Here is a 25,170-nt window from a genome sequence, read left to right as displayed (position 1 = left end):
GTCTTTTTAGGTCTACAATGAATTATTTTTGTTTTTGTCTTAACTGTCCAGGAATTTAACATAGAATCTTTTCTTGGAAATATGGTGTGTGTTTGTGTGTGTGTGTGTGTGTGTGTGTGTGTGTGTGTGTGTGTGTGTGTTTTGCCACTTCTGTAGCCTGTCATCACCCTCAGCAAAATGACTAAAGAGCATTCACATGACGGCCCCTGCGGAAGGCTTTGCTCAACAGAAAATTTAGAGCTAATTTATTTTGGCTGCAGGGCACCTGCAAGTTATATGACTCAGAAGTAAGTGTGGGTGAGCGGTTTCATTCTGGACTCGTTTGGACAGTCAGTGGTCAGTCTACACAACCTTCAAATGTAGTTGTCACTTTAAAAGTGACAGAAGCTTGGACATCTCTGATGGCTATCAGGAGGAATGGAAAGGCCTTCCCCTCCACTTACAATAATAATGCCAGGGGAGACAAAAAGTGCCTGGACTGGTCTAGAGATCAATTCTTCAGGAAAATTCCTGTAATTTGCTCCTTTAATCTCCTTTAATGAGTTTCTTCTCCTACCCCAGGCCATAAGTCTAAACTTTTATTTGTAATAATAAACAGGTAGGCAAATCTTTGTATATTACTTTTTAGGGCCCTGAATAAACTAGCTATAGACCAAAGACTACCTATAAATAATTTTCAGGGCCGCTTTTTTTTTTCTTGAGTTTAATCTTCAATGTTTATTGCATAAAGAAAATATTAAAATGAAGCTTTAATAACAACGAATGCTCAGCTCATTTACAAATTTCCTGCTTGGTAGTTGGAGGGAGCAAAGACTGTAACTGACTATAATTGTGTGGCCAGCACAGCAATCAATCACACAACACTGGGGCCTTTTCTGGGCTGAGCACTTTTTCCAAGCAACTGGAACTGTCACAGATGAAGACTTCTTGCTCAGTGGAGCTCACCTAGCTGTACTAGAAAAATACAGACGTTCTCAAATTAATTGTGTGGCCCTTGCATTGTCAGTGACATGTCATGAAATTAGCATCGCTGACATCATTCAGTTAAGCAGTCACCAGAAAAAGTCACATTAAAGCAATCTGTGCAGAAAGCGCAAGTTGGGATTTGCAGCTGTGGGCTCCAACTCCCCCCATCAAAGCATTTCACTTATCCGGGCTTCTGTTTGTTCATCTATAAAATGAGAGGTTAGGACTAGATGAACTCCAAGGCTCCTTGCAGCTCTTGAAATTCTATGCATCATTTAGTCTGAACAATCTTGTGCATTAAATGCATTCCAAATGACAGGAGTATAAAGTGAATACTTGCATACTAAATCATCTTTCCAAATTACTTAGACTGTTGTTTCAGGAATATGTATTTGCAGAAAACAAAAAAATAGACCCAATGTAAAAAAAAAAAGCATTTCAAGGAATTAATATCCATTCAGCCTATATAATTATATACATGCTTTGCAGAATAAAAAAGGTAATTAGCAATCAACATGTGATTTCTCAAGACTAAATAAATGTGCACACATGTACCAGACTAAATTCCTGCCTTGGGTAAAATTCTTACTAAAATTATGATGTATATGGAAGCCTATCCTAGCTTATACACTTAAATTTTTTTCTTCTCTATTGTTTATAATGATTTATGTATAAATCAAGGCTAATGGAAATACTTGCATTGAGATATACTTTATAAAGTGTTCATTAGCCCTAGCTGGTTTGGCTCAGTGGATAGAGTATCAGCCTGTGGACTGAAGGGTCCCAGGTTTGATTCCAGTCAAGGGCATATGTCTGGGTTGTGGGTTCGATCCCCAGTAGGGGGTGTGCAGGAGGCAGCTGGTCAATGATTCTCTCTCATCATTGATGTTTCTATCTCCCTCCCCCTTCCTCTCTGAAATAAAAAAAATAAATAAAAAAAGTGTTCAGTGAATGCACTCAGCAGTGGGGGGGGGGAGTAATTTTAAATAAAGCTATTACTTTTACCCTTCCTTCACCTACCAAAAACCAAGCAAAAAGTTTTTGTCTTATTCATTTGACAAATGATATCTGCCTTATTCAACTTGATATTTTTGGAGATGTAACTTTTGGGGCATCCATGGCTAACATGTGTCTGTCATAACCTGCAATAGGACTTTCTAAATTAACTTTCTGGTGGAATGAAAAAGAAAATAATGAAGATAAAATGATAGGAGAGCCCTACCCGGTATGGCTCAGTGGATAGAGCGTCAGCCTGTGGACCAAAGTGTCCTGGGTTCAATTCCCATCAGGGCACATGCCGGGGTTGCGGCCTCAATCCCCAGTGGGGGACATGCAGGAGGTAGTCAGTCAATGATTCTCTCTCATCATTGATGATGTTTCTATCTAACTCTCCCTCTCCCTTCCTCCCTGAAGTTAATAAAAATGTTTTTTAAAAAAAGATAGGAGAAACAGGCCTCTTGTCTTGTTCCTCACTGTGACCCATCAGTGACATTTAGTCTTCATTTTCCTTCTACGTACTCACAATATTTCTTTAAGAAAATGACTTCTAAGGGGCTTGATATAATATTTATAAAGAAATTTAATTCAAAAGTCAAACAGGGATGCAATATATTTTATTTAACTTCTTCCATTGAGTCTAGGCAGAGCTTACATGTATATTAGAGTGGATCTGAATTATGTGGGAGCAAATGTTCCTGTTTATGACCTGTCTATGGTGACAAGGTCTGTGCTATGTGAGGTTGTGCACAAAACTGTAAGGACCTACTGAGCGGATTCCAATGCCATAATATTTGCTTGCGTTGGTTAAATCCTGCTCCATGAAAGTTAATGAGAGGAGTAAGTGGTCAGCATTTTCCCACTATATAAACAATCTGTGATTACCTATTGTTTTATCTGGATGTTTCCTGTCTTCTATTGATAATAATTGATTGTTGATTCTACTTATAAAGGGAACTTTATAAAACAGTTATTTTAATAAATATGAATGGAACTATGTTATTTTTCTCACTAATAAAGAAAACAAGTCTGTAAATTACCAAATTTAGCAAATTTGCTACTGGGAGGAGAAAAAAATTAAAACAAAGAGTATGGTGGGCATTAAATGTAGTCTATGCATTATTTCTAGCTAAGTTTAATTTAATATATTAATGATGATACTTATTTTGTAAGGATTACAAAAGACGTTATAAAGATCCTACCATAGTTTCCTATGTCTTGGTCTTAGCTATAAAGTGGTCTGGGCTGCCAGGTTCAATGTGAAAACCAAACAGTTTGGCATAAAATTGAGATTAGATATGATAAAAAATGAAAATATGTCTTTGTCAAATTCATTTGAAAATAGTTAATAGTTCTCAGGAAATACATTCTAGATGAAGATTAAAGATTAATACTATAAAATAATGTTGAAATAGATTAAAAAAAAGCATACAGATGCCAGTAAATATTTTTAGCTGAGTGCCAGAAACATACTCAGTGTTCTCCAGATCTGAGAAGCTGAGACCATTTCCTGCATGGCAGAAGATAATAGGAACGGGAAATGGCATACAGCTGGGAATAAGCAAGCCAGGGCAGAAAGCTGGTATGAAAATCAGTCCAGAGGCCTAATGCCAGCCAAAATGCAAGGCATAAATCACATTAAAGGTTAACATCCAGTCCTTGCTGGGTAGCTCAGTTGGTTAGTGTCATCCCAAAACACCAGGGTTTGAACTCTAGTCAGGCTACATACAAAAAGCAACCAATGAATGCATGGATGGGTGGAACAAAATCAATGTCTGTCTTTCTGTCTCTTTCTCTCTAAAATCCTATATAATAAAGAGCTAATATGCTAATTAGACTGATCAGCAGAAAGACCATCCAAATGACCTTCCGGATGAAGCCAGGGCAGCGAGGGCCGAGCCCTTTGCATGAATTTCATGCATTGGGCCTCTAGTCAATATATAAAAACTAAAATAAAAAATAAAAAAGGCTTAACATTCATTTCCCTGCATAATTGAAAGGTAATATTTATCTTGGTATCACATGACATACTATGTTAGCAGAGACCAAAAGACAAAAAGAGCTGCCGTATCACATTCCTCTTACCCAAACTTTCCACATATCAGAACCACAAGCCTGCGTGTTCCCGAAAGTAGGGTTTACAAGCCCTGCTGAGAGTCTGTATCTGACTTGCTGAAGTTCAAACCTCACACTGCATAGCATCTTTTCACTCCAGACACTAGACTTCTTGCCTTTGAACTACAGATGCTCCTACCAACACAAGCAACCTCCCCTCCCCATTAGTCCCATGGAGGCGCAGCAGTGATGGAACCAGAGCAGGGCTATACCACACAAAGACTGGCAGCCTTACACTCTCCTCTCTGAATCTAACAAGTGAGAGGGTAAGAAATGAGAACACAGTTGGAGTTTCAAGTTTCAGTCTTTTCTGTGGGTTGGAAACAGGGTATTAATTACGGACTTCTGGGGCACAGAGGTGAGCCCAGCTGATCGGGGGATGCTGAGAAGCATCAGGCCTGGCCTATTGGATAAGGCAGTGTACACACAGCAACAACAGGGTTTGTTCACGTCATGGGGCTAAAGCCATATGGTGTTAGGAGAATGGAAATCAAGTATTCATTGCATTTAGGATGAGAGAGGCTGCTGAACTAACTTGGAATTTTACAATGTGTGTAATGTGTTACCATGGGGCTTAAAAATGATTTATGCATAAAGGTGGCCATTCATTTGTGGCCTATTTCAGGTCTCCTGAGATGCTTGATTTGTCAAAGACTTCTGGAGGAGCCCGAGTTACCCAGGTCCTCTCTGCCTCCTGCCCTTCAGGCCACAGAGCTGATGTCCTGTGGCAGTTTTCAGACTGCCTGGCTGGCTTGGCAGGCTTCCTCTTTCACATGGGGCATACTTTTCTTCTTTCATACACTGCATGAGGTGAGATCTATGGGAATGCTGGTCACCAGATAGGTCATGGGATTTTCTCTTGGCTTCTTTCCAGCTCAGTGGGTAGGTTACTGTGTCCATCTTTTTTTAAATTTCTATTACATTTCAATGAAAGAACCATATTGGTTCAGAATGCAGCTCTGGAGGTAAGCTGGCTTCACCTCAGTCCTGTTGCTTACTGACTGTGCTTCTTTATTATTTTTCATCAACTGAATTCAGAAAAAATTTTTTAAAATTAAATTTATTGGGTGACATTGGTCAACATGATCATATAGGTTTCAGGTGTGGGTCTCTATGTTACAAGATCTGTATATTTCACCATGTGCCCACCACCTATAGTCAAATCTCCTGTCACCATATTTTAGGGTCTGAACATATAGTGTGCTTCTTTAAACAACTTATTTTTCTATGTCTTAGCTTCCTTAACTAAAAACAAAGTCTTGGTACATATATCATAAAGTTGTTACAAGGCCTAACTATGATAATACTCATAAAAGACTTACAGCAGTGCCTAATATGAGGCAAATGCTTATATACAGGCTATCATTATCATTATCATCGCTGTTATAATACAAATGGAAAGACTATTTAGAAGAGTCAGTTCACATTCACTCATGGATGTCTTATCAATCATTTAGATTATTCAAGGTAAATCTTGCTTTTATCCTTTTTTGAGTCATTACCATCCCTTTTGGTTAATAAATTTGTTTGGAGGAAAGATAGGCTCTGTAAGAAGCTTGCTATACCATATATATATATATATACACACACACACACACACACACACACACACACACACACACACAGTTTCCCAATATAGGTGGTGAAGCAGACCTCCCTTCATGGGACACTTCCTCCACAAGTTGACTCCAATTATAAGGAGAAGGCCACAGTTCAGGCAAAGGGGTTTTGTGAGGAGAAGAGAAGGAAGCAAGAACAGGCCTTGTTCCTTGCCTCAGTAATGACATGAAGCAAATAGTCTGGGGTCAGCCAAGCCTCTTTTAGCAGCTGAGGGGAAGAGCACAGGGGGCTCATGTATGGTAAGACCTTCTGTTTATTCACTCATTTATTCAATGATCCACAAATAGCTGTCTAGTCTGGATGAGGAATTTGACAGACCAAGGTGATTAGGCCATGGTTCCTGCCCTCAATGAGTTTCTAGTCGGCTCAGAGCCACCAAGTCTACTCTGTATAGAAAAGCTACTTAGAAACAGGCAACCTAGAACGTAATTCAGAACCCACTAGCTGAAGCTTTATTTAACTGAGAGAAACCCTAGATGTAAGCTTTAGGGGGCATATAGTGAATTCATTTTTTATTTTCATTTTTTAAATTAAACCCACAAGACTGAACCTGCACACACTCGGAGGCCTGCATGTGGGAAGCTATGTGGATTTCACTTGAAGCGCTGTGAGCTTCTGGAATGCTGGACATATTCATATTCTGTTTGTAGACAATCTGTGCCACAGTCACCGTTACTAGTAGAGAAAATAAAAACTTGACAGGTGGGAAAGCCATGGGCCTCATGCTTCCTGTATTCCTCTCACTGGTGTCTGAAAATAATGGCAGCAGAACCCATTGTTTTCTTCACTTATGATTGAAATAAGTGCATCCCACTAATGTGAATGCATATGCACTGATTCCAGGTAGGCGGCCATCCTGCTTTGCTTCGGGGGTATATGGTAACAATTCAGGAGGTGCTTTCCTGAGGAGGTTTGATTTTCCCACTGTCATTGTCAGTAACAATGCTGGGATACTTTAGGCTGCAAGCTCCACATGAGGCTTGATGTATTTCTGTGGAACCTCCTAGCCTCAGGCAACCGTGTCCCAAACTCATCAATACGCCCTGCTGTGAGCTGAGCTGGACAAAGTAACTCCCTGAGCCAGCCCAGGCCTAGCAGTACAAAAGGCAGGCACTCCATTACAAGGCTAGTCTACGATTACCATGGCTGGGCTGATGCTCTAGCAGACAAATGACTAGAATGATGAGGGCAGCAACAATGGTTCAAAACCTGTCTAAACATTCTGTCCACCAACATTAGCACAGTTTTTAAAACTGAAAAATATACAAAATAAAATTTACTAACTTCACAATTTTTGGGTGTACAGTTCAGTGTCATTCAGTGCATCCACACTGCTGTGCAACCATCACCACCATTCAGCTCCATTAAATGCTCCCTCCCCATTCCACCATTCCCCAGCCTCTAGCGTCCACCATTTTACTTTCTGTATCTATGCACATGACTACTCTAGGTACTTCATTTACTGTATTTGTCCTTTTGTGAATGGCTTATTTCCCATAGCATGATGGCTTCCAGGTTCATCCATGTTGTACTATGTGTCAGAATTTCATTTTTAAGGCAGTAATATTCCATTGAATGTAAATACCCTATTTTGTTTATCCTTTCCTCCATCAATAGGCATTTTGGTAGCTCCCACCTTTTGGTTATTGTGAGTAACATTGCTATGAACACTGGTATACAAATATCTCTCAAGACCCTGCTTTTAGTTCCTTTGGGTAAATAGTTAGAAAGACATTTTTGCAAATAAAATCAGTAGTGCTTCATTTCTGAGCCCTAGTTTAGTATGGTTTTCATTTCATGCACACCTGAAAAGGGATTGCATGTTGCTAGAGAAAGAAGTTTAACAGACTGCGTTTGCCAAATCACAAAAATGAACTAAGTAGGAGACTTCTTGGCTAACAAAGTCTTCTCCAGTAGGCCCCTTAAGACACCATAATAAACATTTTAGAAACCAAAAATCTGCCTTAATTAGTTTTTCCAAATTCTGCTTAGTTTCTTTCTTAATTTACGGATCTTCCATATGGCTATATCATTTACTTCAGCTTAGCTTGATTGTAATTTGTTCAGAGCTCCAGTTTAATTGTTGTAAGTTCTTCACTTATTCTCACTAAAATTAGCAGTGTAACATCTGAAATAGAAATGATGGCTGAGTACCCTCAATTTAAACTAAAAAAAAAAAATACTAATGCTAATTCAGTGGTCAGAATAGTAATTAAAAGATATTTTGAGAATTCAAAGTTTTATAAGTCATAGAACACATAGTATTAAAATAATTGTTTGTAATTTCCTTTAACTTCCTGTGTTAGAAAAAGGACTTGAGCATCAATGAAGAGTGTGGCATTATACCATACATCATCAGATCGATAATTTTGACCTTTGAAACTGTGAACTTGCTAATGATGCTCATTAATCAACCACATTCTTCCTAGAGTTGGTTTCTCCGTTCACATAATGAATTATCATTTTAGTTAATGACTTATAACTGCGGTTCAATGGTGTGGCCCTTGTTATTCTTTACATCAGTGTCAATCATACAAGTAAAAAGGCACACAGTGTAAGAACCATTTATTTATGTTCTGTTCCTCTGTGAGAGCTTTGTCCTGGGCTCTGTGTTTGGCAGGCTTCCCTGGGAAGTGATCACTAACAACCTGGTATCAGCTCTGGGCAGCAGAGGGGCACTGCACTAATTAAGGGGTGAAGAGCCTGGACCTCATGGTCGCAACACTGACAGCACGCAGCTACCTGAGGGGACATTCACTGCACTAGACTTAATCCAGACGTAGGCACGGTTTAGGGAATCAGGCCAGCACTCAAAGTTCCAGGTTATAAAAAACCCACAATTTTAGAATTTAGGGAGAAGCTTTGGGTCAAGAGTTAGAAGCTGTTCAGAGATCCAAACGGATGGGTCATCTCAATCTAGGCGCCAGCCCAGCAATTAGGATAGCAGGGAAGGGAAGTCTGTGGCGCTCAAGCACCTGAGCTGCCAAGGAGTGAAAGCAGGTTGGCCTGGCTGCTAGGCATCCATGGGCTCCTAAGAAGGTACTAGATGCCACTGTGGAGAGGGTGGTAGGGCTGTGGTGTCTGGTATGTTAGATGTGCCCATAGGGCTCCAGTATTCACTGCAGCAAAAGCTGCAGGACATTTTCATAATTGCAGCTGATGTCAAGTGGGGTCACCAGGCCATGGATTGGACAATGGGGCACTTCAGGAGATTGTTTAAATTTGAAGTCTCATATAGATAGTGTGTGTGTGTGTGTGTGTGTGTGTGTGTGTGTGTGTGTATGCGTGTGTTAGGATGGAGGCTAAAGGATCTATAGGGAAATAAATTGTCTGCTTATTCTCAGATTACAGCAGATTGATAAAACTTACTACTGTGTCTCAAACCCTGCAAAAAAAGAAATCAACAGCCACAGTGTCAGCAAAGAGCCTGTTCTCAGAACAATCTCCAGGTTTCCTGGTTTTGTTTCCTGCTCTGCACTAAGCAGCAGGAGAACCTACAGCACCCAGGGCTCTGACTTGGTCAGCCAGGCACAATCCGTCAGCAAGTCATCTCTGGAGGGAAGGCCGCACTAGTGTGGGCCAGCGTCTCTTGGAACATGGCCATCCACAAAGGTGAACATGGCCGGGGCAGCCTGGTACTCTCTTCTGCAGTGGGGAAACCATTTTAAAAGACCAGAAACATGATTGCTGTAAGCAAAATTTTAAACATTTAATGTTACTCCTATGAGGAAAGCAATCTTATCAATGTTAGTTACTATCTGAGGCTCCTCTGGTGTCCAGAGATGCCCAACTTGGATTAGAGAGAGATCCAGGAGTCAGTAGCAATTCTTAGTGTAGAAAGCAGGGATGGGCTCTACTTATAAACTGGAGGAACATAATCCAAACCACCTGGGAGCATCACCAACAGGATAAGTGAAGCTCAGGTTATCATGTATATCTAAGCAGGAACTGTCTATTCACAAAATACACTGCAGGCCCGTTTTGCTATCAGATGGCATCATATGTACCAAGGAGCACATGGACAGAGAGGAATCTTGGGCAAAAAGTCTATTTTCTTTTCTGGTATTAGACAATACTTATAGCCAGAAACAGGCAGATGATAAAAGGATTTTAAAATGTCATCATTTACACGGCCCCTGCTTCGTTTATCTTACACTAGAATTAGGAATCACAAATTGGTAAATAGATACCCCATTTTATGTGGCCAACGCAACATTTAAAAATTGATTAGTTGCCAATGATAAAAAATGTTAATAAAATAAAGATTTCTTGATTCTTTGTGTGGGCAGGGGGCGGGGACAGGAAGATTGGTAACATTGGAGTATACCTGACTGAACTTGAACAGATGCCTTCTCAAGGCAGAGTCTTCACCAGAGCTTCCCCGTCACTCAGCTGGACCCCCTTTACTGGCCCCAGAGGCAGTTCTGGCTATGACTCTTAAGATGAATCTTAGGATCAGAATTCTGAGTCAACCCTAGCTCAACCAATTATAAAAGAAAAATCTTGACTACCGGGGCAACAAAACTATACAGTCCACAGACACAATTTATAATGAAGCCAGTCTCAGCAAAATACCCTCACGCATTTTCAAGTGTCCCCTAAGTGGGCAATACCACTCCCAGATGACAGCCATTGAGTTAAGAATTTCAGTTAATGCTATGTCACCACTTCATTTTTAAGATCATAACATATTTCTGAGATTTTCCACTCTTCCTTTGGGTAAAGGGTAAGACAGTGCCTAAGAATTAGGCATTAAAGCTGACCACTCTCTTGGAGGAATGGCCAATTTCTTCAAAAAACTGACTGCTGACTCAAACCCACAACCCACAGGCTTTAGACAAAGCAAGTAAAAAGATAAAGGACAGTGCGTTAGCTCCCAATAACTATACAGTGAACCATTATTTATCACAAATTCTTATTAAACACATACTCAAAGGAACAATTCCATGCAAGGATGCAGGGGGAGAGCTGTTAGCAGTCTGGCCTGGAAATGAGAAGACCTGGGTGAATTTCAAAGAGTCCTGGCATAGCTAGACATCAGCCTGAACATTTCCATTATAAACCCACTGAATGGAAGACCTGAAAAATTGGATATTTTAATTTATTTAGGACCAATGCTCATACCATGAAGAAAAATTCATCCTGAGGCTGTTTATTCATTTTTTGAATATAACAATTTTTATCTAATTTGATGTTACTTGTGAAAAATATGCAACAGAGTACTCTATGTATCTAAAAGATTCAAAGGGGTTTTAAAAATAAATGATAATTTAAGTAAATGATAGTTATGAGCATATTTTTCTTTTAATTAAGCTGAATCTGAATTTAAATATATCTCTATTCATTTAAACTATTCTGATATCTCAAATTAAAAACTTAAGGAATTCAAACTTTTAAGAAATCATTCCATTAAAACAGGGAGTCTGTCCACAGACTGCCTGCACTTCAGAAAAATTAATAAAATATATTATGATATTATACAATTTACATCCCTATAAATAAAAAGCCAAAGCAATTCAAAGTCTAGTGTTGCACTGAAGGACTTGTATTAAAGAAGTATATTTTGTCTTTAATTATTAAATATACTACATATCTACGATGGGAAAAGTACTGTACTAGATGTGGGAAGTGGGAAGTCAAAGATGATTAAAAAGGATCACATTACAGCCGTTCACATGCTATAATTTAATAGAAAAGACAGGTGGCACCCAAATAATTTAAGAGCCTGAATGCAAGGAGAATGTGCTGTGAGCTCTGAAATGAGGGGGTGAGTAAGGAAAGTACCCAATTTCTGGGTCCAAATTAGAATTCTGCTATTCAGGAAGGTGCTGCTTCAAGCCATCTCAGAAACATAATTAACTTTAGAAAGGTGTATTCATGCCTATGCATGTGCAGGAGGGATAAAATGGGCCATTCTTAGATAGGATAACCTGGACTATATTTTTGCCAATTTTTTTTGTTTTTACAAATAGAAGTATGTTGAATTTGATAAATGAGTCAATTTTTACTAGTTGCCATAAAAATAGCTTAACTTTAGTTCCACCATTGCAGTGCCAATAAGGAAATAGCATTTGTGAAAATAACAAAAGCTGCATCCAGTACGTCTAGTGAAGCATTATTCCCTTTGAAGCTCACTTTAGGAAGATACTGGCAAAAACATGCCTTTCCTGTTCAAGTCATTTTATTATTTACTACAGTATTTCATCTTGTAATGCTGAGATCCACCAAAACAAACAAACAAACAAACAAACAAACAAAGCATTCCTTCCTCCATTAACACAGTAGCTCCGGTCTATTCTAGTTAACAATTAATTTTATGTGAATTTCTATACATGAACCTAGTTTAAGGATTCCAGATACAATTCTTCTTATTAAAAAGAAATTTAGATTTATGTTAGTAGAAGAAGGATCACGAAGCTTGCCCAAAGAAGTCAGGTTAGAAATTTGCCCATATAAATATAATTTTTCCCCATATACTCAAAGTATTTTTCAATACTCTTTTACTCATTAGTACAAAACAAAAGTAGTAAGAGTTGAAGAAATGATACCGGTCAGTTTGAATTCCTGGATTCACTAAGTAAGATGACAGGTTTAGACAATGATCCCAAGTAAAATATCCTTAGTTTTCAGGCCCTGGGTTTTTCCCACTCTACGAATCATAGGTGGTGCCAAAGTAGGTTTATAGTCGTTCAGATGGAAAACACAATACTGATAAATAATAACACAAGAATAACTCAGTTTTGTGCACTCACAACTGTAAACCTACTTTTGCCCTGACCTGTAGAAAGTGAAGCCATGTCAACACGAATAGAGACATATACCCTTTGGAGAACATTAACAGCCATGGTGGGACTAAGCTGGGAATGTCAACACATGCTGTCTGCAGACATCAAGTGTGGAGAACCATTAATTTCAGTGATAAATACGCAACCCCTCTTAACATCTTTAGACTATTAGACTTGAACTTCAGAGGTAAGATACACAAAAGAACATTTTAGTCAGCCACTAAAAGATACTGGATAAAAATGAGCTATGCTGGAAAGTTAAAGGGCATAAAAAATGGAAATCAATAGGACAATTGTGCCCTGAGATAGTTGGTGACGGTCCAGCAGGTTCAGGTGCCTGGTCACATGGCAAAGGATCCACCGCCAGAGGCTCCAGAGGCCTATCCTGACCTGGGGTTGGGATAGCTGGCTGAGCAGGGAGTTCACATACATGCACGCCACTAGTAAGCTCCCTGAAGAGAGCAAGGCTGCCCTTTTTTTCTGACCCCTGGAGACAGACCATTTGGCCCCTTACTGGGTCTGAGTCTGATACTTTCTTTTCATTTTCTATTTTTTTATCCTCACTAGAGGATATGTTTATTGATTTAGAGAGAGAGGCAGAAAGAGAGAGAGAGAGTATGAGAGAAACATTGATGTAAGAGAGAAACATTGGTTGCCTCCTGTACACACCCGACTGGGATTGAACCCAAAACCTAGGTATATGCCCAGACCAGGAATTCAGCCCACAGCCTTTTGGTGTACTGGATGACACTCCAACTAACTGATCCACCTGGCCAGGGCCTGATGGGTTTTGATGCCCAAAGTATTTGAGTTGAATGCCATGGCCATGCCCCCTCAGAAAAATTTGGGCATAGAGGGAAGTCCCCACGCATGGTAGGAGGCTTTGCTTTACTTCTCTGCAGAGAATTTTTTCGCATATTCCAGCCATCCCCTGGCCTGAGCAGGAGCCTCTGCCTCAGGAACACTGCTGGGTGAGCGTGGCCAAAGAGCAGTTCTCCTTCTTGCATGGAAACCAGGACTTCAAGGCAGCATGTAATGCACATTGAAACTAGAGTCAGCTACAGCTCATATGCTAATGTATTATGTTTATTAATAATATAGTTTATTAATATTATTAATAATATAGTAAATATTTATCGGGACCAGCAACGCAATGGTAATAGCTAATTATCTTCTCCTAACACTCTTATGGGGGTAAATATACTATTATTATGCCCGTGGTACACCTGGGGAAAATGAGGGCCACAAAACTATATCTTGCCCAGGGTCACACAACTAGTGAGCCACAGAGCCAAGGTGTGCACGCAAGCATTTGTCTCCAGGGCCCCTCTCACCTAGGCTCTAGCATTTGTCTCTGAGGCAGAAGGGGAAGAGCAAAGGCTCCGTTGATTGACAGCTCATGAGGAAACTTCACCAAGTTCTCTCACTCACTAAACCAGAAAAGATAGTCTCCTCACTACTGTGAGCTGTCTGAAGTAAAGTTACGATTCCAAGAATACACAAAGTACATATATCTGAAGGTATTTAAAAAACACTTTTGTGGAGAAGGAAGTGGAAAAAGCTGTTAATTTAGCTAATTCTCCAATGATAGCTCAAAAAGAAGATTAAAACGTGCTGGCAAAGTTTCAAGTACTGGCAGGCTTTCAGCAAAGTAAATTGAAAGTATCTGATTGTTACAGAGCAAGAGGCATCTCAGAGTTCTATTGCATGACTAGTGTAGCAAGGTGCTTAACAATCAGACACACCTGGATTTATCCCAGGCTCGGCGTGTACTACCTATGTCACCTTGAACTTCCCAACCTCCAATAATAATCCTTAAGCTATCATTTATCAAGCACCACCTGTGTACATGAGTTATATCATTTAATATGCATGCTTTCCTTATGAAGCACACATTATCATCATATTTCTCATCTAAGTTTGCACTGCTACCAAGTAGAGGCTGGGATTCTAACCAGGTTTGTATGATTCTAAAGCCCAAGTGGCTCCATTATCATTCTCTGACATTTTCCTCCTGTAAAATGAAAACACTGGTGCCTATATCCCCCCACACTCCTTTTAAAATAAAACCTTCTTTATAAAGAGCTCCCAAAGAACTCCTAATGGAATATTATTAAACCTTTTGGTTGAATCCAAAATAGTGGCTCATGTAGGAGCTATTTGGGTAATCATATGAAGTCCAGGTTAGAGGAGACCTTAAAAAGGTCATTTTGATTAACTTACCTCTGTACAACAAGTTGTTTCAATCATCATCTAGAAAACTGAAGGGCATGAGCTAGATGACAGATTAGGATGCCATATGGATGTTCATCTGTGTGTACGTATTTCCTGTTTCATGCATACCAACGCATGCGCTAGAGTAGAACAGTCTCAGCATCTGGCTATTATTTATATGGCTGCATATGAAGTATACACACTCTAAGTAACAATCACAAAGAAATGTCTACTTTCCTTAATGCAGTTTTTGAAAATGTGACTTTGAAATAGGACTTTGAATATAACTTACAGACTTAAAATATTTTCCACATGCAATGCACACTTGGTTAGAGTGGAACAGAAATTCTTATCTCTGGGGTAAACAGGTATAGTGGGAGAACTGCATTGAATGTCAGCTTGCCTCCAGCCACATGCTGCAGGCATCTCTTTGAAAATAGGGCTTTCATCAGTTTCTCTTTTATCCTTTTTGTTTCATGATGTCTTCAGAAATACTTCCTATTTTTATTGAGATTTTTTTCCTTGGAAGTACCAGTACTGTTTAAATATAATATAATGGGTGCTAAATATTCAACGAGATATGTAGCATTTGCATTTAATGACAAATATACATCTGTTAAAATGTGTTGTGGAAAGAAGGTAGAGGTATAGTGCTTCAGAATTAAAATAATTATATTTACCTAGAACAAATGTTCATGTAGTCGAATAGCTAACATTTTCTATTTTGACCATGAATGCATATCTCTTTGATTATCTCCATAGAGCCACAACTTCTGTAATTTCTATTTACTACATCAGCTGAGACTGGAATTTTACTGTAATTAATATAAATGTTCTCAAATTTTTAAAAGATCTATAGAAATTTTAGAACAATAGTAAATATAATTGATTAGCATAAAATAGATGGTGTTTGTATGCTAAATTCTGTCAAACATGTTATTGAGATAAATCATTGCTTATGGAAATTGTTGAAAATATAGATATTTTAATAATACATGATGAAACATGATAAAGCTACATATCTCCTACTCAACTTATTTAATTTTGAGAGTATATTGTCATGTTTGAAACTTTTATTCATCTCATGCCCTTTCTTAACACTTGTGGCATCAAACACTGCACCCTCAAAAGAAAGCATGTTTTGGGGAAAGGTAAATATAATAAAAAATTGCTTTACTTAGGAAATAAACAGGTAATAAATATAAAGGCTTTGTATCAGTTTTTAAGGAAAATATTTCAAATTATTCCAGGCAAGACTCAAATGGATTAATATTTATAAACAAATTAACAATTAGTCATTAATCTGTGAAAGGTTTATAAAACATTCTAGCTAAATATAACTCATGGTCACTTCTGTTTTTAGTCATCATTGCCTAAGAATTCCATCAGTATGAGTTGAGCAGATTTTCCATGTTTACTAGAGGTCTCCCTTCAGCAACTATTTTTTAAAATATGTTTTTGTTAATTTTTAGAGAGAGAGAGGAGAGGAATAGAGAGATAGAAACATCGATAAGAGAGAAACATCATTGACTAGCTGCCTCCTACACACCCCCTACTGGGTATCAAGCCTGCAACCTGGGCATGTGCCCTGACCAGGAATCAAACTGGCAACCTCTTGGTTCATAGGTCCATGCTGAATCACAGAGCCACACTGGATGGGCCAGCAACTATTTTTTATAGAAGGTTAGTCTTTCAGAAGGCAACACAATCTTAGTTAAGCTAATAATTGAAAATGCCTCCCAATAATATTTGCTGTTCCTCTTCTCAAGATCTCAGGCCCACCTGGCCTGGCCTGCTAACAAACAGACAGTAACTACTGACTTTTCCTCAGCAGAAAGACATCCAATTGTATTTCAAGAAATTTTAATGAATTTTTTCACCCATACTTTCTCTTGGGCCCCGTCTGTCTTTACAACCAATGGCATATATTTGTGCTGGTTGACTCAGTACTGTGGGTAGAAGAAAAACAGGCTAACAAGCTCTCACAGGACTGGAAGTCGAAGCTGGATTAGCATTAGGCTCTAACCAGCAAAATGACCAAGACTATACTTAGTACCACACCTGAGGTAATTCTTTTCCTTTCCTCTCTCTCCTTCCCTTGTGGCTAAAAGATAAACCACTCATCAACTAACACTTCTAGACTTGAATTGACTGAGCAAAGAGAGCCTTTGAAAGAAACACTGGGTATGTTTAAATAATGAAATACAGTAATGAGCCACTCACTGTACTTCTAGAATAGCAAATGTATAGTACTGTCACCATAGGCTGCTACATAATAGAAAACCTGATATTCTGAAATTGGGAGGGACTTCAGAGATCACATAGTGCAAATCTCTCAATTTACAAATGAGGAAACTAAGGCCCAGAGAAGTTCAGAATCACAAAGTTAGTTAACATACAGATCTAGGAATTCCAAGTCTGGATTCAGTATTGGTGGGGGGGGGGGGGGGGGGGGGTAGGGGGGGCGAGAGACGGCTGAAATGAGGGAAGAGGTCAAAATGTATAAACCTCCCACTATAAAGTAGATAAGTCATGGGGATGTAATGTACAGCATGGTGACTTAAGGTAATAATACTGCATTGCATAATTGAAAATTGTTAAGAGTACATCTTTTTTTAAAAAAAATATATATTTTATTGATTTTTTTACAGAGAGGAAGGGAGAGAGAGAGTCAGAAACATCGATGAGAGAGAAACGTCGATCAGCTGCCTCCTGCACATCTCCTACTGGGGATGTGCCGCAACCCAGGTACATGCCCTTGACCGGAATCGAACCTGGGACCTTTCAGTCCGCAGGCCAACACAATCCACTGAGCCAAACTGGTTTCGGCAAGAGTACATCTTAAAAGTCCTCATTACAAGAAAAATATTTTTGTAACTACGTAATTGGTAATAGACAGTCACTAGATATCTTGTGGTGATCATTTTGTAATGTATGCTTTACTGAAACTATAAAATGTTAGATGTCAAGTGTTCCTCAATAAAAAATATATTCAGTGTTTCTGATAACCAAACCATGTAACCAAACCATCAATAACACTCCAGCAACTTATCCATGATTACTATCATGTTTTAACTATTATGTTTAAAAACAAAACTTTTAAAACATTTTTGGGTAAAACCCTGAACAATTGGAAATTTAAGAATTTCTGTTAAATATGAAAGTTTGTACCACATGACTATTCAGTCTAAATCATACAAGTTTTGTACTTATAGGCACAGCATATTACCTTACAAAGAACATATTCTATATTTGGAAAAAAGCACATACAAAAGTAGCACATGCTGTGAAAACAACCCTTTAAGATGATTATGTAGTAAATAATCATGTAAATTTAATATGAGTTATTGGTTTTAGTCTAAAATTGTATCAAGGGCATATGTTACCACAGGCAATATCTTCAAGTGCACAATTTATGACATCAACTCCATGACTACCTGAGAGATCCAGCAGAAATAGACTCTGGGAAGGTGAGTTCACATTTAGCTAAGGTCACAAGGGCAACTGCTTGCCAGATAACACAAAACTCCACATATTTCCACAATTGATAATAAATCTATCCAAAATGCTTAATTTTAATATGCAGCCATGGAAGGCCTAGTGTTGCTTAGAATTTATACAGAATCATACTAAAAAAAACACACCCAACAGTACAGACCCAATATCCTTAAACATCAAGGTGGAGAGAGATGAAGTACATCCAGGAGAAAAAATATGAGAGGTAAGACAGAAGTAAAATAGAAAAAAAAAATAAAAAAGAAAGAGATATGGAGGAAGAAATAAAGAGATAAATAGCCAAAAAAGAAGAAAAGAAGTGTAAAGAAAAGAGGTACAGAGAAGTGAAATAAAAAGGAAAAAAAGGATTAAAAATAAGAAGAGAAATAAAATGATGGGGGGAAAAAGAGAGAAAGGAATAGAGATGTATTACAAGTGGAAAGGAAGAGTTGAAGTGATGGGGACCCATTAGTGATAAAAACAGCTGGGACAGAGCAACACTTTGTCTTGAGGCCTGACTACAATAATGAACACCAAATAAGGAAGAAATAAAAAAAGAAGTATATATATATTCCAACTTACCCCTTAAATACTTCTGTTCCCAGGGTTTTATCTTCTTCCTTGACTTCCTTCTTCTCACTCTACACTTAACTTTGAGTGACCTCATCCAAACCTATGGATTCCACTCTAGGACATGTCGATAACTTTGACTATGGCAACTGGATATCCTAGTTCACACCAGCATATCCAATGGCCTAGTGGGTATGTCCACTTGACTTTACAGGGAGAGTGAACTTTAAAAAGTGTAAAGATGAACTCTCCATTTTCACTCCCAAAATATGTTCTGTTTTCTATATTTTACTTTTTGGTCACTACTAATATCTCCACTAAGCTGTCTAAGCCAGTAAACTAGATTCTTTCTGCACTGTTCCATCTCCCTCAGCTTCTGCTTCCAGATGGCTACAGAAACTTACCTTCTCTCTGGATTTTTCTAAAGTTGCCCCCTCTTCATTCAACTGGTCTTTCTGACTCCAGTTCTATTCCCCCACACTGTGCTCAGCCCTAACATCAGCGTGATCTTTCTAAGATAAAAATGATATCAAACTACTAACTGCTTAAAGGCCAACAGCTGATTTTAGGGCCACCTCCAGCCTCCATAGATGACCAGATAAGACTTTCAAGACCTCATTTTCCAAACCTCTCCATCCTCACCCCCAACCATCCATGACTTTACTTCCACTCTGTAATTATTTTAAAACTATAAAGAAACAAGATCTGAGTATTCCCTGTTTTGGAAAATTTATCCTGTAGTTCCTTTACCATCTCTATTTTTATGTTGATAATTTTTGTATAAGTTGAACATTGTATTATTATTAAACGAGTTTTTGCTTATTTTCACAAAACAGAAGACACTGTATATTTTTCAAGCATCAGAGGTAAGGATTGCTTATTATAGCTGCTCTCTGTTTTCTCCTCCCTGAGACCACCCCTTGGCTAGACAGTGCAGTCTCATAACATGCCATGTACTCTAGTTCTCATCCTTAACCACGTCATGCCCTGTGTGTCTGCCAGGCTGTTCTTTGAGAGTTTCTTTCTCCTGGGGTGTTGTGCTGATTAACCCCTGAGCATGGTGCCTGCACATAACATGGGCTCCACACTGTCATCCTCATCTTCGTTATAATGAGAAGGAAGTCTTCTTTCTCATATCCCCAAGAACATCAAATATGTTAACACATCAATAATAAGTACTAAACGTTGCCTGGTGAATAAATGTCTTTAAAGATTCTGCAGAGCTTTACATACTGACTTGTGGGAAAACACATGATTTTTATGTTAACTTGGCATGCTTAGCTTTGCATATTCATACAAAATAACCATTTATTCTAAATGTTGTCCCATAACCTTGAATGGTACATGATGAAAAATGTCAACAATCAGAGTCACAGATATGTCTTGGTCATCAAAACCAATTCAAGCCCTGACTGGTTTGGCTCAGTGGATAGAGCGTCAGCCTGCAGACTGAAAGGTTCCAGGTTCGATTCCGGTCACGGGCATGTACCTTGGTTGCGGGCACATCCCCAGTGGGGAGTGTGCAGGAGGCAGCTGATCAATGTTTCTCTCTCATCGATGTTTCTAACTCTCTATCCCTCTCCCTTCCTCTCTGTAAAAAATCAATAAAATATATTTAAAAAAACAAACAAACAAAACCAAAAAAACCCCAATTCAATAACTGATCATTTTCACACACATGAAGCAATGTGGCAACAATGGAATAGCACCACATCTTTAACAATAGTGAGGAGCTCACCTTTTCTTCATTACCAACACAACTCCAAGAAATATAATAACAAACAGCAAGATGCCAGCAATGACTCCAGCAATTTTAACTGTATGGTCTGTTGGTTCTTCAGGTTCTGGGACAGGTTTTGGAGTAGCAGCTCCTAAAGATGAAAGGAAATGAGAAAGAAAAGAGGGTGAGTAAGAGAGAATAGAGATGTTACATTAATTTTTTTTGGCTGCATGTAACACAGACTTATCGGAGCCTGCAGACAGACAAGCTTTGACTTTTTCAACAGCTTTCAAAATCACTGAAAGGAGTGTAATTGTTCACATTGTTCTTCCATATTTTACTAAATTATAACATGAGCTGGATAGCACACTCATAACTGACCCTTTTATAAGAAACTCTTCTCAAACACAGTTTTTTATATTTTTATTATCTCTATTGGCTCCCTGCTCTTTCTGCCATTTTAAAACTTGCTAATAACACAATTGCTATCCCAAGCCTTTATCCAAATTTGATTTGCTGGAATAGTTTCCTCAATTATTTTTCATAAATGAAGCAGTAATTCTATAACATATTAACCCAAACACCTGGAAAAGTAAGATAAGCTCATTTACCATGCATTTGACCAGCAATTGTTGTTGTTTTTTTTAACACAATAGAGATTTTTCCCCTCTGTCTTTGGAAATCTAAATCTAGGTCACATCTGGTAGGCAAAAGATTCTTTCTAAGCAATTTATACAACGTAGGAAGCAGCTGATGATCACACTACTGGCACCCACATTTAATATCTGTTGAAATGAGATAACCAAAGCCTTACAGTGGCGGCTGTCTTAGCTCTCCTGCTTTCTCATTTCCAAAACACCGTTTGTCCTGTTTATGGTATAATGTGATGGAATGTCACATCAACGTCAGATGAAATATCCATTTCCTCTGCTAAATGAGCTCAGGATGAAAAATATTAGGAAGGTAATGTTCAATTCACTAAACAGAATCCATTTTTTTAAGGGCTTCTACCTTTTTAATCAGAGCAAGATAGTGCTCAGCATCTGAGCCATCACGTCACCCTCACTAGGTTGATAAATCATCCTGAAAGGAGGAAAATTATATGTTCAAATTTCTCACTTTAGAATTTTCTTCTTGTTTCATTGGTAAAAAATGTAATTAAAAGTGAATGTTGGTACCACCCCTTTCTATCCTTTCATTGGGTTTTCCATTCATGCTTCAACTGGCTCTTGAAAAACTTAACCTTCGTTGTGTCTTGTGCATTCTAGAATGGGTTTATGCTAAGATGAGTCATGTCAGAGAAGCGGGGTGCGTCAAGCTATAATTTTTTCATCTGTTTCCATTGGGAACATACTAACAATGTTTCTTTCAAAAGGCATTCACATTAAGATTTTATAGATGATTCTGCAGCCTGAACATAGCTGTGGCCATCAGACTGGAGAAGATAGTCAAGGTCAGGGAGAAACACAAAGTGCACAGAGGCCATGCTCATCTGAGTTTCACTCCGTGTGTACATTCCAATCAGTGACAATCGTACAAGAAGCTGTGCTGTACAATTGACACCTTATTAAATACAAAACCTTCTGGGTAATTCTTAATAGGTCATTTTTATTTCTGACCACTTCCAGAGGATGTCCTGTTATTTTGTTTGAATGAGTATCTCTCAAACTAGTTGTTTAGATAAACCTTGAAACCATTAATGATTTCTCCTTTTATTGTAATTACATCTTAAATACAGTGGGGCCTTGACTTACAAGTGTCCCGACTAACGAGTTTTTCGAGATACGAGCCGTCTCTCGGCCAATTTTTTGCTTTGAGTTGCGAGCTAAAATTCGGGTTACGAGCCAGCTTCAGATACCCCACCGCTAGTTGGCGCAGCGAACATCACAGTGAACGCCACAACATCAGCCCAGCATCACATGTCTCACTTGTTCACTTTAACGATTTGACATACGAGTAATTTGAGTTACGAGCTCGGTCACGGAACAAATTAAACTCGTAAGTCAAGGCCCCACTGTATACTACTCCAATATGCCACTGGAACATACAACCAAGTGGTAGATTTAGAGGACATTATTATACTAAATACGTTGCTGGGAACAATTAAAGATAAAATGTGTATGTTATAGCCCTGGCTGGGTGGCTCAGTTGATTGGAGCATCATCCTGTACAGCAAAAGGTTGCAGGTTCAATCTCTAGTCAGGGCAAATGTGGGGGGGGGGGGGGGGGGGGGGGGGTCAAGAGATAATGCTTCTTTCTCACAATAATGTTTCTCCTCTCTCTTTCCCTTCTTTTCGCTCTAAAATAAACTAAAAACATACCTTCAGGTGAGAATTAGAAAATGTGTATGTTATAAAAGGATAAGTGAAAAATTAAAAAGCAACCCAGGTAAAAATAACATATTTCACATACACAATACTGAAAAAGGTTCAATGTTTCTAATTTTGATTTTTCTACTGAATTACAAAATCTTAACTTCAAAATAATTAAATAAAATTAGTTTTATTCTTCCAAATGTTGCCATACTGGGACTCATTCCATGCATCTTACAAACCTAGCTATAGATTGAAAGTTCTCCAAATATATTTTTCTACATAGATGATTCACTAAGTATTTTTGTAATCAAATTATGCCAGTAAATAAAACACTTGGAAAAGGAACTTTTTCTTTCTTTCTTTTTTTTTTAAGAAAACCTTAATTTAGCTCAGAAAATCTGAATATAAAAATACATGACTACAACCCATACATTGTAAACATTCAGTAAGAGTTTGTCCTGATAATGGTCATGCATTTGCTTCTGTTAACCAGACAACTAGTGCATGTTCTTGTAGCCTTTTGCCTGTGTCCTGTGAGAACTGGTGAATGACTCTACACATCTTCGGGTCAGGAAAAGAGATCGCCCTGCAGCTATTCATTCCCTAAAGGGAGCAGGGAAGCACATTACTATGCAGCCAGCGTAACCTCAGTATTATCATTCTTTAGCACTTACTTTTAACTCATTTCACATTGCAGGTCAAGAAAATGAAATGTCCTATCTCTGCAGGACACAGTTGCAATGTGATTAGGGTAGCAGTCATACAAAATGGAGGCCAACCTGAGAAAGGCAAGGAGGCTGCCTGTGAGCCACCCACCCTCTGCTTGCAACAGGGCACAGCCACTAGATCACTGCGATGTGCCTGAATGACGGGGTTGAGTCCCATGTCTGGGTTTAGCATTACTCTGGGGAAGCATGAACACAGACACTAGTTGGGATGAAATAAATTACGGCCCTGAAGTGTGTGTCATTAATTCCAGGTTCACTCTAGATACGTGTCATTCCTGTCTTTCTCTGCCTGCCCTCCAGCCCTCCCTGAAATGAGTAACTTCATCTTCTCCTTCCATAGGATGCTCTTCTCTCCACTTTGTTTCTTTGGAAACATGCGTTTGTGAGCTGTCAGTCAGCCTCGGACAGAGGACGATTTAGTGACATTCTGTCATTGCAAATGATAGCTTATTCCCTGCCCTCCACCCAAATCTCTGAATTTAACAGTATAATTTACAAACTGCTTGGCAAATGGGTTGTTTTCATATTTCCCCCCCCTCTGTCTTGTTATTTTCTTGCCAGGTTTCTAATGGCATAAACTTTTATTCTTTTTTTTTAGGGGGTATATAAATTCTAATTATTCATGGAAAGGCATTTTCCCCTCTACTGTGCATTCTGCTTAGAGTTTACTGCACATTTAGATCTTTATAAAAAGAATAAATTCAAGTATATACATTTAACATAGGCACTATCTAGGCTTAAACATATTCATTAAAATGATGAATAAGCTAAAATATCTCTGAGAGATGGAGGAGGAGGGGCTACTAAAGTTATGGTGCATAATCTTCACAGATGCCCACTCTACTGACTCCTAGTTACAGCTCTGGGTCTTTTGTTTTGTTTTGATGACTGAGAAAATTGTAAAAAAAAAGTGGTAATCCAGGGAATTTGCATTACTTAAGGTTTCAGCTATAATGTCTAATGTAAAAAAAATCTAAAAAACAAAAACAAAAATAAAAAAGAACCCCAAACCCAATTACCCAATGCAATATTTGGTTGGTTTTTAACTTGGCAGAAAACAGCCAGTCTTGGCCCAGTGACCGATGTTAAATGGAATAACAGCAGCATGGCAGGCTGAGAACACGATGACTCAGCCTCAGGCTTGAGGTCTGGGCCCAGTTCTGATGACTGGACTGGCTGCACAAAACTCCCCAGAAGATGTCAGGATGCGAGCCCGGGAGGCCAGGAAGGCATCACTGCGGCCTGGAGCTAGTGACCCTCTGCCACAGCATCGGGATAGGCTCACCTGGAGGAAACGGGAAGCCTTCCTAAAGGGAGGGAGAGGAAGGTGAGGAAGCACCTAGGGACAGCTTGGGCGCCAGAACCTCTGCTGAAGGGCGGTCACATTCTTGCAGGGAAAGAGACTCGGATGTACACACATACCCTGTGCAGGATGTGAATGGGTGGTGGGTGCTACAGAGAAACATGCGCAATGGAGTGGGGACTCTGAGGGCGGGCAGGTGCCAGTAAGATCTGAGATGGGGGGTTATTGAAAAAGTAACACTTGAGCAGAGACAGGAAAGAGGAACGGGAGTGAGATATGATGACATTCAGGAAGGAGCACTTAGGCAGTGGGAAGAAAAAGTTCACAGGCACAGGATGAGACT

The 25,170-nt window shown here is 38.9% G+C and overlaps 1 protein-coding gene across 1 annotated transcript in view; it reads right to left on the bottom strand.

Moving 5' to 3' along the window:
- Nucleotides 1-25,170, bottom strand: part of PTPRM (protein tyrosine phosphatase, receptor type, M) — a 465,580-nt gene that overhangs the window by 170,237 nt on the left and 270,173 nt on the right. The window contains exon 14 of the mRNA XM_014540254.1: nt 20,500-20,632. Within this exon, the coding sequence (XP_014395740.1) occupies nt 20,500-20,632 (133 nt within the window). The remainder of the gene's footprint in view (nt 1-20,499; nt 20,633-25,170) is intronic.

The sequence above is a fragment of the Myotis brandtii genome, unplaced genomic scaffold (assembly GCF_000412655.1).
Source record: "Myotis brandtii unplaced genomic scaffold, ASM41265v1 scaffold240, whole genome shotgun sequence".
Taxonomy (NCBI): Eukaryota; Metazoa; Chordata; class Mammalia; order Chiroptera; family Vespertilionidae; genus Myotis; species Myotis brandtii.
Note: the sequence above shows the minus strand (reverse complement) of the source record. Positions and strands in the feature narration are given on the sequence as shown.